This window comes from Callionymus lyra, chromosome 6 (genome assembly GCF_982586985.1).
Source record: "Callionymus lyra chromosome 6, fCalLyr1.hap1.1, whole genome shotgun sequence".
Classification (NCBI taxonomy): domain Eukaryota; kingdom Metazoa; phylum Chordata; class Actinopteri; order Syngnathiformes; family Callionymidae; genus Callionymus; species Callionymus lyra.
Window position 1 is genome coordinate 31,754,137 of NC_141823.1, and position 12,697 is coordinate 31,766,833.

General features: G+C 39.8%; 1 protein-coding gene across 19 annotated transcripts in view; it reads left to right on the plus strand.

The window, feature by feature from the left end:
* The first annotated feature begins 681 nt into the window (after nt 1–681).
* tcf7l2 (transcription factor 7 like 2) overlaps nt 682–12,697 on the plus strand; it is a 142,351-nt gene continuing 130,335 nt past the window's right edge. For 7 of the 19 annotated variants that reach the window (XM_087792761.1, XM_087792760.1, XM_087792762.1 and 4 more), the window contains exons 1-3: nt 682–1,319; nt 1,436–1,502; nt 1,686–1,810. In XM_087792761.1, coding sequence (XP_087648887.1) covers nt 1,131–1,319; nt 1,436–1,502; nt 1,686–1,810 — 381 coding nt within the window. In that variant the 5' untranslated portion in view covers nt 682–1,130. The remainder of the gene's footprint in view (nt 1,320–1,435; nt 1,503–1,685; nt 1,811–12,697) is intronic. The other 12 variants (XM_087792763.1, XM_087792764.1, XM_087792772.1 and 9 more) reach the window with 4 other exon arrangements.

Here is a 12,697-nt window from a genome sequence, read left to right on the forward strand (position 1 = left end):
AGTATAAATATTTTGCTCAGTTAAAATAAAAAGTCGAGAAGAGAAACAGGAAGACATTTTTTTCTCTTCCCTTTATGAATTACAAAATCTAAATTACTGTAGAACATAGAATTTATTGTATGTACAGTTATACTCGATTGTATTGTATTTGTGTTTGCAATTATAGCAGTGTCATTATTGTTATTGTAATAACAAAATAATGCTGCAGAAACAAAGCTCACTTGAGCTATTTGTGTCCAGCTCAAAGTAAAAATAAAGAAACAAAAATAATGTATCTCTCAGCCCAGGAATCTCGGTTGGTCCCACAGGACATCACACCTGTCAAGCCAACAGGAAGCGATGGTCCAAAAATAATAGTAATTAAATAACTAGATCTGAGGAATTAATATCTAATATAGATCTGAGGAGACGACAGAGCAGCAGCGTGAGAATAATGGCTGCTTTGATGGGCCTTAAAATAAGACTGTAGAGGGAAGGAGACTCAAATGATAATTTCAAGTGTTTGTGTGGAAATGTTCATGTCAAACACCCAGAGGGAAAACATTTTTTCCCCCCAAAATTCCTCCCGGAGACCGCCCATATGTGCTTTTTTAAAAAAAATCCATATTTGTGAGCAACTTGCTGTTCTTTCACCATCACTCCTTCTTCTCCTTCTCTCATGCTGCAGTTCCTCCATCTCTCCTCCTCCTCTCGCCCGGTTTTCCCTCCTATTCACGCGCACGTCACTTGAAGTCCCTCCCTATTTGAATCTCATTAGTTTCTTGTGTGTTTCTCGCTGTCAATAATCCCGAATCCAGACTCTCTCTATTTCCATCCCTCTCTATCTGTCAATCAGCGCCGCCTTTGAACTGAAAACCACTCCGACCAACTTCAACTCACTCAATCCAGCGCCTCGGCTCCTTCTCCGGCTTCTTCCCCTTTCACTGCCAACATTCCCCCTTTTTTTCCTTTTTTAGTTTTGACCGCCACAGCTTCTGGACGACACCAGTGCAACAACACCGAGTGAAAAACTCCAACAAAAAAAACTCGGGACTTTTCCCCCTTTTTTTTCTCCGAGATCAAGTTGTTTTTTCTCCAAAACTTTGCAGCCGCGCTCTCCTCCCTCCAGGACGGTTCCTGTTCGGGGGAAAATGCCGCAGCTCAACGGCGGTGGAGGTGACGACCTGGGCGCTAACGATGAGATGATTTCCTTCAAAGACGAGGGCGAACAAGAGGAGAAAATTTCGGAAAACTCGTCGGCAGAAAGGGATTTAGCAGATGTCAAGTCGTCGCTGGTGAACGAGTCGGAAACGAATCAAAACAGCTCGTCGGACTCCGAGGTGAGTTCGCCACACTTTTCCTGCTCGTACTATTCTTCTTTTTTTTTAAAAACCTCGTCCACTCTTAGTGTCAGCCCACGAGTGTTTCCAACATTGTCTTTTTATTGTATTTGAAGGCGGAAAGACGGCCTCCGCCTAGGTCTGAAACTTTCAGAGACAAAACCAGAGAAAGTTTAGAGGAGGGTGAGTCTCCCTTTTTTCTTGAATACTGTCAATATTCCCGTCTTTTTATGCTTTATGACAGCCTGTGCACACGCCGGGCGACAGCTAACCTTCGTACACTCCATTTGTAGTCTCAAAAAGAATCACGCGATGGCTTTATTTATTCTAAAAAAAAGTTTCTTCTTCTCCCCCCCGCCATGTTAGCTGCGAAAAGGCAAGATGGAGGGCTGTTCAAGAGCCCACCGTACCCGGGCTATCCGTTTATAATGATCCCGGATCTCACGAGCCCCTACCTCCCCAATGGATCACTTTCTCCAACAGCACGAACAGTAAGTTCATTTATTTACAACTTTTTTTTTTTCCTGTCCGTACACACCCCGGTCCCGTCCCTGTCAAACTCACGCGCACACGCCGGGCAGGAGCACCGGGCCAGCTGTCACCCACCAGTGACGCCCGGGGTGGAGGCTGATCCCCGGAGCACTAGCGTCATGTGTGTGCTATATGTATTTATACATGTGTATTTAAAACATGTGTGTGTGTGTGAAGGCAACGAGGGAAAAAATACACCTTATTATTATATTTAATACGGTAATAACAACAAAACAAACATTGCGCAAATATTATTAGTGACGGTTGCAGTGTGTTTGGAAAGCGTGTTTCCTCGCTACTAAATTATGCAATTGGCTTGTGTTTGCAAGCATTAAAAATGCTCTTTTTTTTGTCCTCCAAAAAAACAATCCGGGCTCACAACCACAATGTAAATCAAACCAGAAATCAAATTGCAAATGAGATCATTTGCATCCGTCAAAACATCTAAAGGTGTAAACAATTGGAACAGTTTCATGTTAATATATGTTTTCTTCTTAATTCATATCAATATTTGAAGAGGATTATTAAAAAAAAATAGTTGTTTAACAATATGTGCTACTTTTTGTTAACATTATCTCATGCTATTTATTTAACCATAATGTACTGTGCTATAATTATGCACACTTACTCATTTGCTCGGCCCCTCGCGGTGCCACCGGGCAACAGCCTCATTCTTAAGCAGCGTAATTTCTCCAGCAAGGCTGTTTTTTTTTTTTTTTTCACCCCCCTCTTTTAAACGGTTGCAATTACAAGTCTGCGCTTTAGGACCCATCATCTCATTTTACAAGGTTAAGGCAAAAGACCAAGCATCAGGAAATATGACCCCCCCTCACCCCCATTTAACCCTCCACCCGCTCAGCTCCAGCTAACAGTTATACTTTTTTAATGTATTTTTTCCCCCCTTTGAAAATAATGGCATATTGACTTAAAATTATTTTTTTGTGTGTGTTAAAGAATACCTCACTGTTGGCACCAGTTAGGTGGTCACATTTTTATTTCCTTGCATTCACTGTCTTTTGAATTAATTTTCTACTAAATGTTATTTTTTTTTATAATCTCAGCAGATGCACAGACATATTACTGGACATTTTCTCCATTCTTCTTAATCAGCCCTGTCTTGTTGAAGCTACCGGCTGCACCACAGAATTAGTCACTCATTTTCTCATCAGCACTGACACAGAAATGCACAACAGCACTCATGATCCTCGACTCAATCACTTCCTTGTTTCTGTGGCTCGATGTTTTCCCGATTTCTGTGAGACTATCTCCCTCCTATCGGGTGATATTATAGAGTGTGACCAACTGATGCTGGAACTAGATGGGTTTGACCCTTTCCCCTTTTACCATATGATTTATTTAATACCTTTAAAAAAAAGAAGGGAATAGACGATTTTTAAAATCCGAATTGTCAATATTTATTTCTTCAAACGATAATGCCTGATAAATCCTTGCCCCCCCATGGTCTGAAGCCAGCAGTGTGTCCATTCAATAGCACTTTAATGTCGGTAGCCCCTGGTATATAAATGTATTGTACTTAAAGCCCGTATAAATAATTCACCTGGGCATTGATTAGCAGTCTTGCTCTCTAGCACGTCACGTTCGGCACCGAATATGATTACCGCTGTTACTAGAATGAGTTTTTCTCACCGTCTTGCCATGAAAGGCTTTGATTTATTTTCCGCTTTATTTTCCATCCGGCTGCTCCTCTCAGAATGACAGCGCTGTGATGTTATTTTTAGAATGTCAAAATCAGGACCCACTTTTGTGTTTTTCAAATTGAGCATGATTTATTTGTTATTATATTTTTAAATGTAGAATTGATTAATGGATTATTAAATATCAGAGAATTTTAAACGTTCCAAATCTCACGTGGCTCACAGTTTGTTTATCATTAAAAATGATAATTAAAACAATTAAAAAAAAAACCTTCCTATCCTCCTTGTCCCTCACTCTGTCACAAAGGCCTCCTGGATAGGTGCAACATGACAGAGGTGATCAGCTCCCCCATTTGCCGGAACTACTTCCATTTCTCATTCTGTTATTTCACCTATTTTGTCTCATAATTATCAATTGAATTTATTCTGGTTCTGTCTGGAGAAGCAGATGTTTGAGGGTCAGACACCAGAGATGCAGGCCCTGAACATCCACTTGCTTTATTTACAGCCTCATGGACGGAGGGATGTTTAGATCTTTAATGCGGCTGCAGGCTTCGCAACCCAGCGTGCTTGAAGATAAGGCAGCAAGATTGAGTATTAAAAAAATAACAAGTAATGTTTTTAAAAATTAAAATGTATCCTTTTTTTTGGGAAAAATTGTTATTATAGCCTTTAATATTATAAACCTGTATGTACAGGTTCTCTGTCCGTATACTCGCCTCACATAATTAATAGTAAGCTATGAACAGCTCACTGCTGGCTTTGTGCTGGTTTTTCTTATCTCTTCCAATTGACGTTATCTCTCCCCAGGCTGGTTGTATTATCACCATAACAATAGCAGATCATATGGATTATGTGTTTTCCTCATCTGTAAATGGCTTTTTGGCTGCGACAAGAGCAGAGATGTTTTAATGCGGATTTAAAGGATATAGATCGCACCTTGTCAAATTGGCTTTCAATGATAATGGAGCCTAATTGGTGTCTGCAGGGGGTTCCGAGGCACAACACGGACACATTTCCAGCCACAAGCTGTACTCCAAATTTAGTCGGAAGGTTGCGCTCCTTTTGTCCTGCAAATCACTTTTGTTTACAAAGTATGGTGGAAGCGGCTGCCGCTCCGTCTCTCCCTCCCACTAGTCTTGCTTCCTCTCGTGCTGCTGTTCATCTCGTCCTCCACCAGGAAAAGGCGGGAAATGGGTGCTTATTTTCCTTCGACTCAATAAATGCGCATGAAAATCTGCTTTGGATTTAAAGAGCTAGTTTAAGAACTAAAGCGGGGAGGCAAGCAAAGTTTGGCACCATTAAACTAAAAGTGAGGCCTGCTAGACATTAGTGGTGCCTAACACGTTTGCCAAGCATAATTAGTCCAAACTGTAATTGTTCATGCTCTGCCAATGGGAGTAATTCTCCGAGAAGGTAGAGTTGGTCTGAGTCGACCTGAGGTTTTAAAAACAATAAATCACTTGCATATTTGTGCCGTGATTCAGATGGAGGCTCGACCTCTCCCATCTCGACATGTGGTAAATTGTAAAGTCAATGAATCACAGATGTAGGGGTTTTGTTGGGGAGGAGGCCGGGGGGGGGGAGGGTCTCAGAAAGAAGTACAGTAAGGTTTTGTCGAGGCCTGGTGGATGAATGAAAAAGCCTGGTGAGGTGAACATGTCTGTGGATATTTATTTGTGGCATCTACTGGTGCTTTAATTGTTTGATTCTGACAGAGCCGTGCGAGCATGTATGTGCTCGGTCTGTCACTCTCTAGAAAACCAATGAAGCGAAAAAAAAGGAAAACAGTTTGTGGGTGTGTTTCTAATCAGGAGTTTTAACTAGTGCACAGGGAGCCAAGGATTCCCAGTGGCTGTGAGAGCTGGTGTGGCTAAGTCATAGGGTTTGTAAGTTGATATTTTTTAATTAAATCATTGATGTTTTAATGCAATGATAGCTTAACAAATTCCTACTTCTTATTTAAGATCCTGGCTGGCACTCATTACATTAGGTAGGGTTTACTTCTGAATATATTGATCAGTTTTAAACCTTATTTTTCCTTCCATGCTTCTGATGGTTAACAAGTGCACTTTCTGTCAGAGAGTAAAAAGGCATTAGTTTAGCAGCTGTTCACAATGTCCCCCCTCTTAGCCCCAGTGTAACACCCCTTTTCCACGCCTGCCCTTGCAGCTTTCCTCCGTGCATCTATGGAAGCCAGCACAAAGATAGTACTGTACATCTGGAATGAAACTTTTGTCATCTGGTAAATATAGGCTACGCTGCTGCTTCTGCTAGTCCACAAACCATCATTTAAACATGGATATTAAATGATCAAAGTTATAGAGACACTCATATTTTCCTCAATATTTATATTTTATTTGTTTTCATTATGCAGTGCTTTTAATTTCTACACATATTTGATATAATTGGAAAAAAAAATGTCGGTATAGAAAAGATGGCTTCAAAATAATTTAGGGTTCTTTTTTTTTGTTAGTACAATCCTTCACTTGCAAATATCCTTACAAAGTTATTTTCAATATTACCGCTCAGTTTCACTATTTGATTCATTTGCTTTCAAAATATAGTCACACACAAACTGTTTTATATATCCTTCTTTAATCTACGTTTTGATTTTTTGGGTATTATTTCACCTGACAATTAATAAAGATCTTAAAAAAACAGGCCCATTAGAAATTAGGCACAAAGAAGTAGGCTAACAAACATATTGGGAATGGATTCTCACGCTGGATGAAGAACTGAATAAAGCTGTTATTAAATACACAAGGCACAATTGACATTGTGAGTAAACAGGAACCTAAAATAATTTAAATAAAAGTGTTTTTGCTTAAACTCCAGAGCGTTCTACTCTCCTTGCATCCAAACATGGCGTCACATGAACGATATCATTCGAATCAATTGACCAACAACTCATTCAACACAATAGTGTTACCATGTTTACAATTTGAGAGAGCAAACATTTATACAAGTACTACATTCATCTCTCCATACAAAATTATACAATGCTTTGGAAATGTAGCTCTTAAAATGCGTCTTTTTTAAATGCCTCTGTTGGTTGGCTTGGGTGTTTTATGTTTCATATGTATTTGGCTCACAATATGGATTTATTTCTCAGATGTCATGGTTATAGTTGGCCAATAACCATCCTTAAACTAGCTAGTTTACAGTGACCAGGGCCTTACTGTGCAATCTTGTGAAAACACACTATTCTTCTGTGAACTTTAATCAACAGTTATAATTTTTTGTTTAATTATGTTTAAAAGAATGCCGATACAGGGATGACATGATGAAACTGGTGTTAAAATCATACAAGCTTTGGCAGTGGTAAAAGTGTTATAGTTTCACTTGTTTTTAGGTGGCTTTAATGTGTGCATATAGTGTAGTTTGAGATAAGGTGTCAGTTCTGGAACACTTCTGGGGTCTTTGTGTTTCTGTTTGTGTTCAGGCAGGCTTGTGCTGACAAAGCTGATTCAGAACAGGATCAGAATTCTCCAGCAGCTCACCAGTGGCAGAGTTTGTAGAGAAGTGTTAATGGGAAAAAAGCGGGAAATGTGTCTTAGCCTGTGTGTGCGTGCAATGAGGAGCGAGCAGTGGCAGCGCTGGGTGGGGGGCTTGGGGTCGGATGCACAAAGGCTGTCTGAATAGAGCGCATAATTGCTGTTAATGCTGGGGCAATGAGAGCAGCGACAGTTCCTGGTTAGATGTCCAAACAATGGTGCCCCTGGGCTTCACATTTATCTCTCAATGCAAAAAAAACAGCAGGGTCTACGCGAAAGGACACCGACTGGAGCAGGCAAGTTTAAGTTTCCAGCCACACTTGACGAGCAGGCATGTGTTCCCGCCCTCCCCCATTCTTCCTCCTCCCCCTTCAACGTGTCGCTTCCCACCCTTTTTGTCGTTGAGATATTGCAATAGAGGCCATAGGCCGCTGTGACATCGGAGGAATTCTCCCGGAGATGGCTGATCGTTCACATGGTGGAGGGTTGAAAAATGGTCAAAAGTCATTGACTGACATTTTTATTTTGTGGAAAGTTTCTTTTCTTCATTTTTGGTGACTTTGACTGATAGAAGTGTCTGTAGATTTATTTATTTTTTCCCTGGCATGTGTGTGCACTGGGGGGAGGCTCCACAGGACTGTCACGGCTCCTAATGATCATGTCGGGCCAGATAATGACTGTCTCTGTCAGTGTGGTGGGAACACCTGTGGTACGAACACCTTTCAGGGATGTGGTAGAACATTCTGGAACGTACCATAAGGAAATAATACCATTCAATACAGACTTTGAAGGATGATGATGGTTATTATTGAGCTGAAATTTAAAGCACATGTCACCAGCACTTAAACACAACAGTAAATGGTTAATTTCAACATATACTACAGTGTCGCTTTAAATGGTATCTATACGTATTAATTAAAATATATAATTTGTGTTTTGGGGATTCTTTTGTGATTACTTTGCATCGTTCAATATTATATTCTTAATTTTTCTAATGCTTTGCTAACTGTCATAAACAGAAATCCCTCTCGATCTTCAAACTGTTTTAGTGAACTCGAACCCTGGCAGCCAAAGTAAGAGGACATGCCAAAAATCACGTCATTGTATGGGAAACAATGGTGGTTTTACGTTATGTAAAATTAGACTTGGAAAGTATGTCAAAATTATCTGAAGTATGTTGGTTTGGCACACGTTGTTTTGCTGACAATGTTTTGAAGTGGTTTTTTTTTCCTCCTTCACTAGTCTAAACTAAGTCCTGCACGCAGATAATCAAACTGGCTGGGAAGGGAAACAAACTCTTTGTGTGTGTGCTAAACACATAATGGAGGGTTTAAGGTGATAAATCTCTAATCCATGTATTTTTAATCTACTAATTACATTTTTAATTGTAGCAGGATAAGCCCTGAGGAGTGTGTGTGATTACGTGCATGTTAGTTGCGGATGTGGAGCGTGCACACTAATGAGGTGATAGTCTGTCGTGCCGCCCTTAAAGGTGGTCCATTCACAACGCAAAGGTGAGCGCCGTCTTAAACTGCGGAGAAATGCCTTCGCTAATCTGCGGATTACAGTGAGATTCGGGGGAAATATGAGTTGATGAAATTACTTCAAATGTGAGAAGCTAATAAAATGCAAACTCCACACGGAAGCCGATGTACAGCCGTTTCCCCCTGTTTTTACAAGGGATGAACCAATTCCAGTGGTAAACAGATTAAGAATAAATTCCCACATTTGCTCTGAAACCAGCTGTTAGAATTTGATTTAGGCAAAACAAGGCGTTGAGAGACAGCTGTCAACTTGTGTATAGCTCCAGATAACGCTTCATTTGAACAGCTTGTGACATGCACACGTAGCAGGCCTGTGCATGCAGGGAACTCTAGGTTCTAACTATTGAGAGGTAGTGTTTGTGTTGGAAAAATGAGTCTATCATGTATCATGACTATCTTAGTAATAGCTGATTTAATTGGAATTATTTAATTTCTTAAGTGTCAAGGTGGAACTACAAATATAAAGTCGTGAAAAGACCAGAGTTCCAAAAACAGAATGAAATTCAGCTAAACAAATGGACTGGCAGCCCAGACCTGTTGGTTGCCTAATTCCCTCTTGAGAGGTCGGAGTGAATCTGGTCACTTGTTAGGACAATAGTTCCAGCAGTTGGCCTCACCAGCCTTCCGCAAGGGATCAATTGATTGACAGTTTGGCTAACAGGCAGTCAGAGCAATGACCTGTTGGGACATAGTGTTGTTGACATTAACAACTATTCATTCAAGTCACCCAGAAATCACAGCCAGCTCTGTTGGCCAAGGCAAGTGACGCATTACTTATGTTAAAACCTGCAGGTTCCATTAAATACAACTTTCAAGATATTTCAATTCATGTTCATCCCAATGGAGCATTATGTTACTCTTAGTAAAGATTTACACTTTGTGAAATTCATCAGAACTGTTGCGATTGTTCAAAAGCATTAACAGCATTTCTTTCACGGCACGTCAGTCCTTTGCCCTATTTTGAGTCAGTTGGTACCGGAAATACTGAATTTAATATTTTGTCAATAAACAATTGATCTTCTATCAGAGCTTGCCTATCAATATTTTGTGACCTGGCAACTAGTGAAATAACTGTAAGTCTGAGCATCTCAATAGAAACTTGGCAGGATGCTTTTACAAATCTGTGTATATTTTTTAGGTTTTATAGCAGGTTTCTGTATTCCGCCTGATGTCCTTTTCATGGGAAGCTTTTATTTCCACTTTGGGGTTTGCATAATGATGGCTTTGGGCACAAAATGGCACCAGCAGCAAACTCTTCAGTAGCTTCTTTCCCAGATCCTTTGAGAAGCTCAAAACAGAAACAGGGAAAGTGTATAATAATGTATAGAGTGAAGGTCATATTGCAAATACATTTTTAAAAAATGGGATATTAAAATCAAACAGTAGTTGATCTGATTATATTAGGACAAAATATTGATAGTCAATTAAATTAGAATGTACAAGAAATTCTGATCCTAAAAAAGGATAAGACTCCAGGTTGGAATAGTATTTAAACATTTTTTTTTGTTAAGTTCAAATGTTACTGAACCAAGCTCTTAAATGTGAAACAAAAATCTATGATGAAATACAATTTAAAGTATATATTTGTATTGTTTTGATTGTTCAAGCGCTTTGTGACCCTGGTCTGGAAAAGCAATATATAAATAGAAATTACTTACTTACTTACAATTTCACAAAAGGTCTGAAGGTTTAATCACAAAACATTTTAATAATCTTATCATAATAATAATAATTTAAAAATATTATAAAACACATTTAGTAGGAAAATAAATTGCTGCTATATGTTATAAGGAATGCCTTGAAAGCGGGGCTTATATGTATTACATAAACATATGAAAGTCATATAACAATGAATAGGAGGTACAGTATATGACTGTATTATATTTAAACACATGTATTAAATAACCTAATTAAATGGTTGAAGGGAGCCACAAGGGATTCTGAATGTATGTATCCATGGCAACTTGATGCGGATGGACAATCTTGATTTTTAGAATGATCTAATATCACAGATGTTTTCCGTAACCATTTGTGTTTTATGATTTATGGTAGAAGATTTGACCTCAGATCTGCTGTGGTGTGGCACGTAACTGAAAGTTTATTCAGAGCTAACCATCGTTCTGCTCTGTCATAGGTTAGACTTTATAGCGATATGCTTTAATGGGCCCTGAGTCATGTGATGCACGTCACTTTGCCCTTTAGAACCAGGAGACTCCTTATCTGTTTTTTACTGCCCACTCTATCTTTAGAGGCCACCAGACATTGCATATATGAATAAAGATAAAGCTACACCCTCATCATTCAAGGTGGCATCAAAAACCAAAGCTTGAATTAATAATTTCTTGGGACGTCATGTGTTTCTCCAAGATGAGCAGAGATTTTCATGTCCATAAAGGCCTTTTGTCCGTTGTGGATGGTCGTGGCTGCTCTGAGGCTGGTCGTGGCCCTCCAGGCGAGTCAACCTACAGCAGAGCCACAGCAGCTGGCCCGTCTACAAAAATGCCATGAATTGCGTTTAAACAGTGGCTCGTCTCTGTGAAGGGCCGTTGGAGCGATGGGAAGGAAGTCGCTACATGTTTACATAGTTGAATTGTCCTTTGCCAATCGACCCCCTTCCCTAGCCTCTTCTCCCACTTCTTTTCAAATATTCACAAGTGTGGAGTTGACCCCCACTTGCCTCTGTGCCTCTGAGATGTTAGGTCGAACAATAGTGCTCACTTTCTTAGCAACTGCTTCAACCCAAGGCCTTGGAGGATGAATTCCGTCTTAAACGGCTCAATTTATCTTACACAGACACGAGCAAGTGCCAACAAGATGGCATGTACACGCCTAGGAAAATGATAGAACACACCTCATTGACCGAAAGTCCTGTCCTACATGCAGCCAGACATTGACACATGACAAAGTCGTCCAACTTATTGTGGTTTGAACACACACTTACAGTACACGCGACCGATGACCAAACCTCCTGCCTGCTGCCACCAGAGCGTACTATGTTTTCTCAGGATTGCCATGATCCTTCCAAAGTGTGTAAAACTGGCTACAACAAGATTGATAAATGCAATTATTTTCCTGACCCAGAGAGGAGGAAATCCATTTATAGCCTGTAAAGCAGAGCAGGGGCCGTGGTTAATTCATTTGGCCAATTTACGAGTGATGTACGAGTGGCAGAGCACATTAGTCAGGGCGAGAATAGGTCTGTGTCTGTTGGCTCCGTAATGACTTTAGATTGCTGTATGTTTCCAAAAACAAAGTTACAACCTAAGCCTCTATTATCAACCGATAAACTAAACTAAAAAAGTTGAAGTTCAGTTTAACCTGGCTTTTTTTTTTAACGTGAAGGGCAGTAGGGACCACAAACATCTATGAAACAAAATAAAATATATGCTCATCTTTGCTCCTTAAATATATATAACTTCTTAGGGAACATTCTGAACCGTTTCATTAAATGTACATCCCTGTCTTGCTTTTAAACATGTTTAACCGGCAGGCAGTGATAACACCTAAATTTAAGTATGTGTCCAAGAGAAAAGAATAGGATTTAGTCTTAACATGAGGAAAAGCAAGCTTGAGTGTGAAACCAAATACATTGGTTGTGAAAAACATTTGTTCAACTGGTGACTGTAATAAGACTGGCAACTCGCCACTAACTGAGAACAGTTGTGCTCAGAGGCCTGTCTGATGTAAAATGATCTCCGGGAGCATATAGAAAACTTCCACAAATTCTTTTTTTCCAAGTAAGGGTGAGGAATTTCTGTGGCCTATAGACTACAGCGAGCAGTTGTTCTCACATGAGGGCGGCCTTTATTGTTGGCAAGTAGCTATAATGTAGCAGATGCCAACGATTACTTAATCTGCATCTTCACAACACTTTTAGAGATGGTTTTGGAATCCATTGACTACACCAGTGTGGCATTTTAAGATGATTCGAAAGCAAAATGATCTTTTTAAACAACGTTGCAAAATCTGAAGCGTGTTATGCACGGTGATTTAGAGAATCTGACCCACACCTGATGTTGGCCAAGCAAAAAACTAAACTATGTTCATTTCATTTCACACATCCTTGGAACACACACAATTATCAATACATTTGAAAAGTGTGTTTTATGTTGTGTTTCTTGTGGAAATGTCCGGTTCAAGAGGAGAAAATG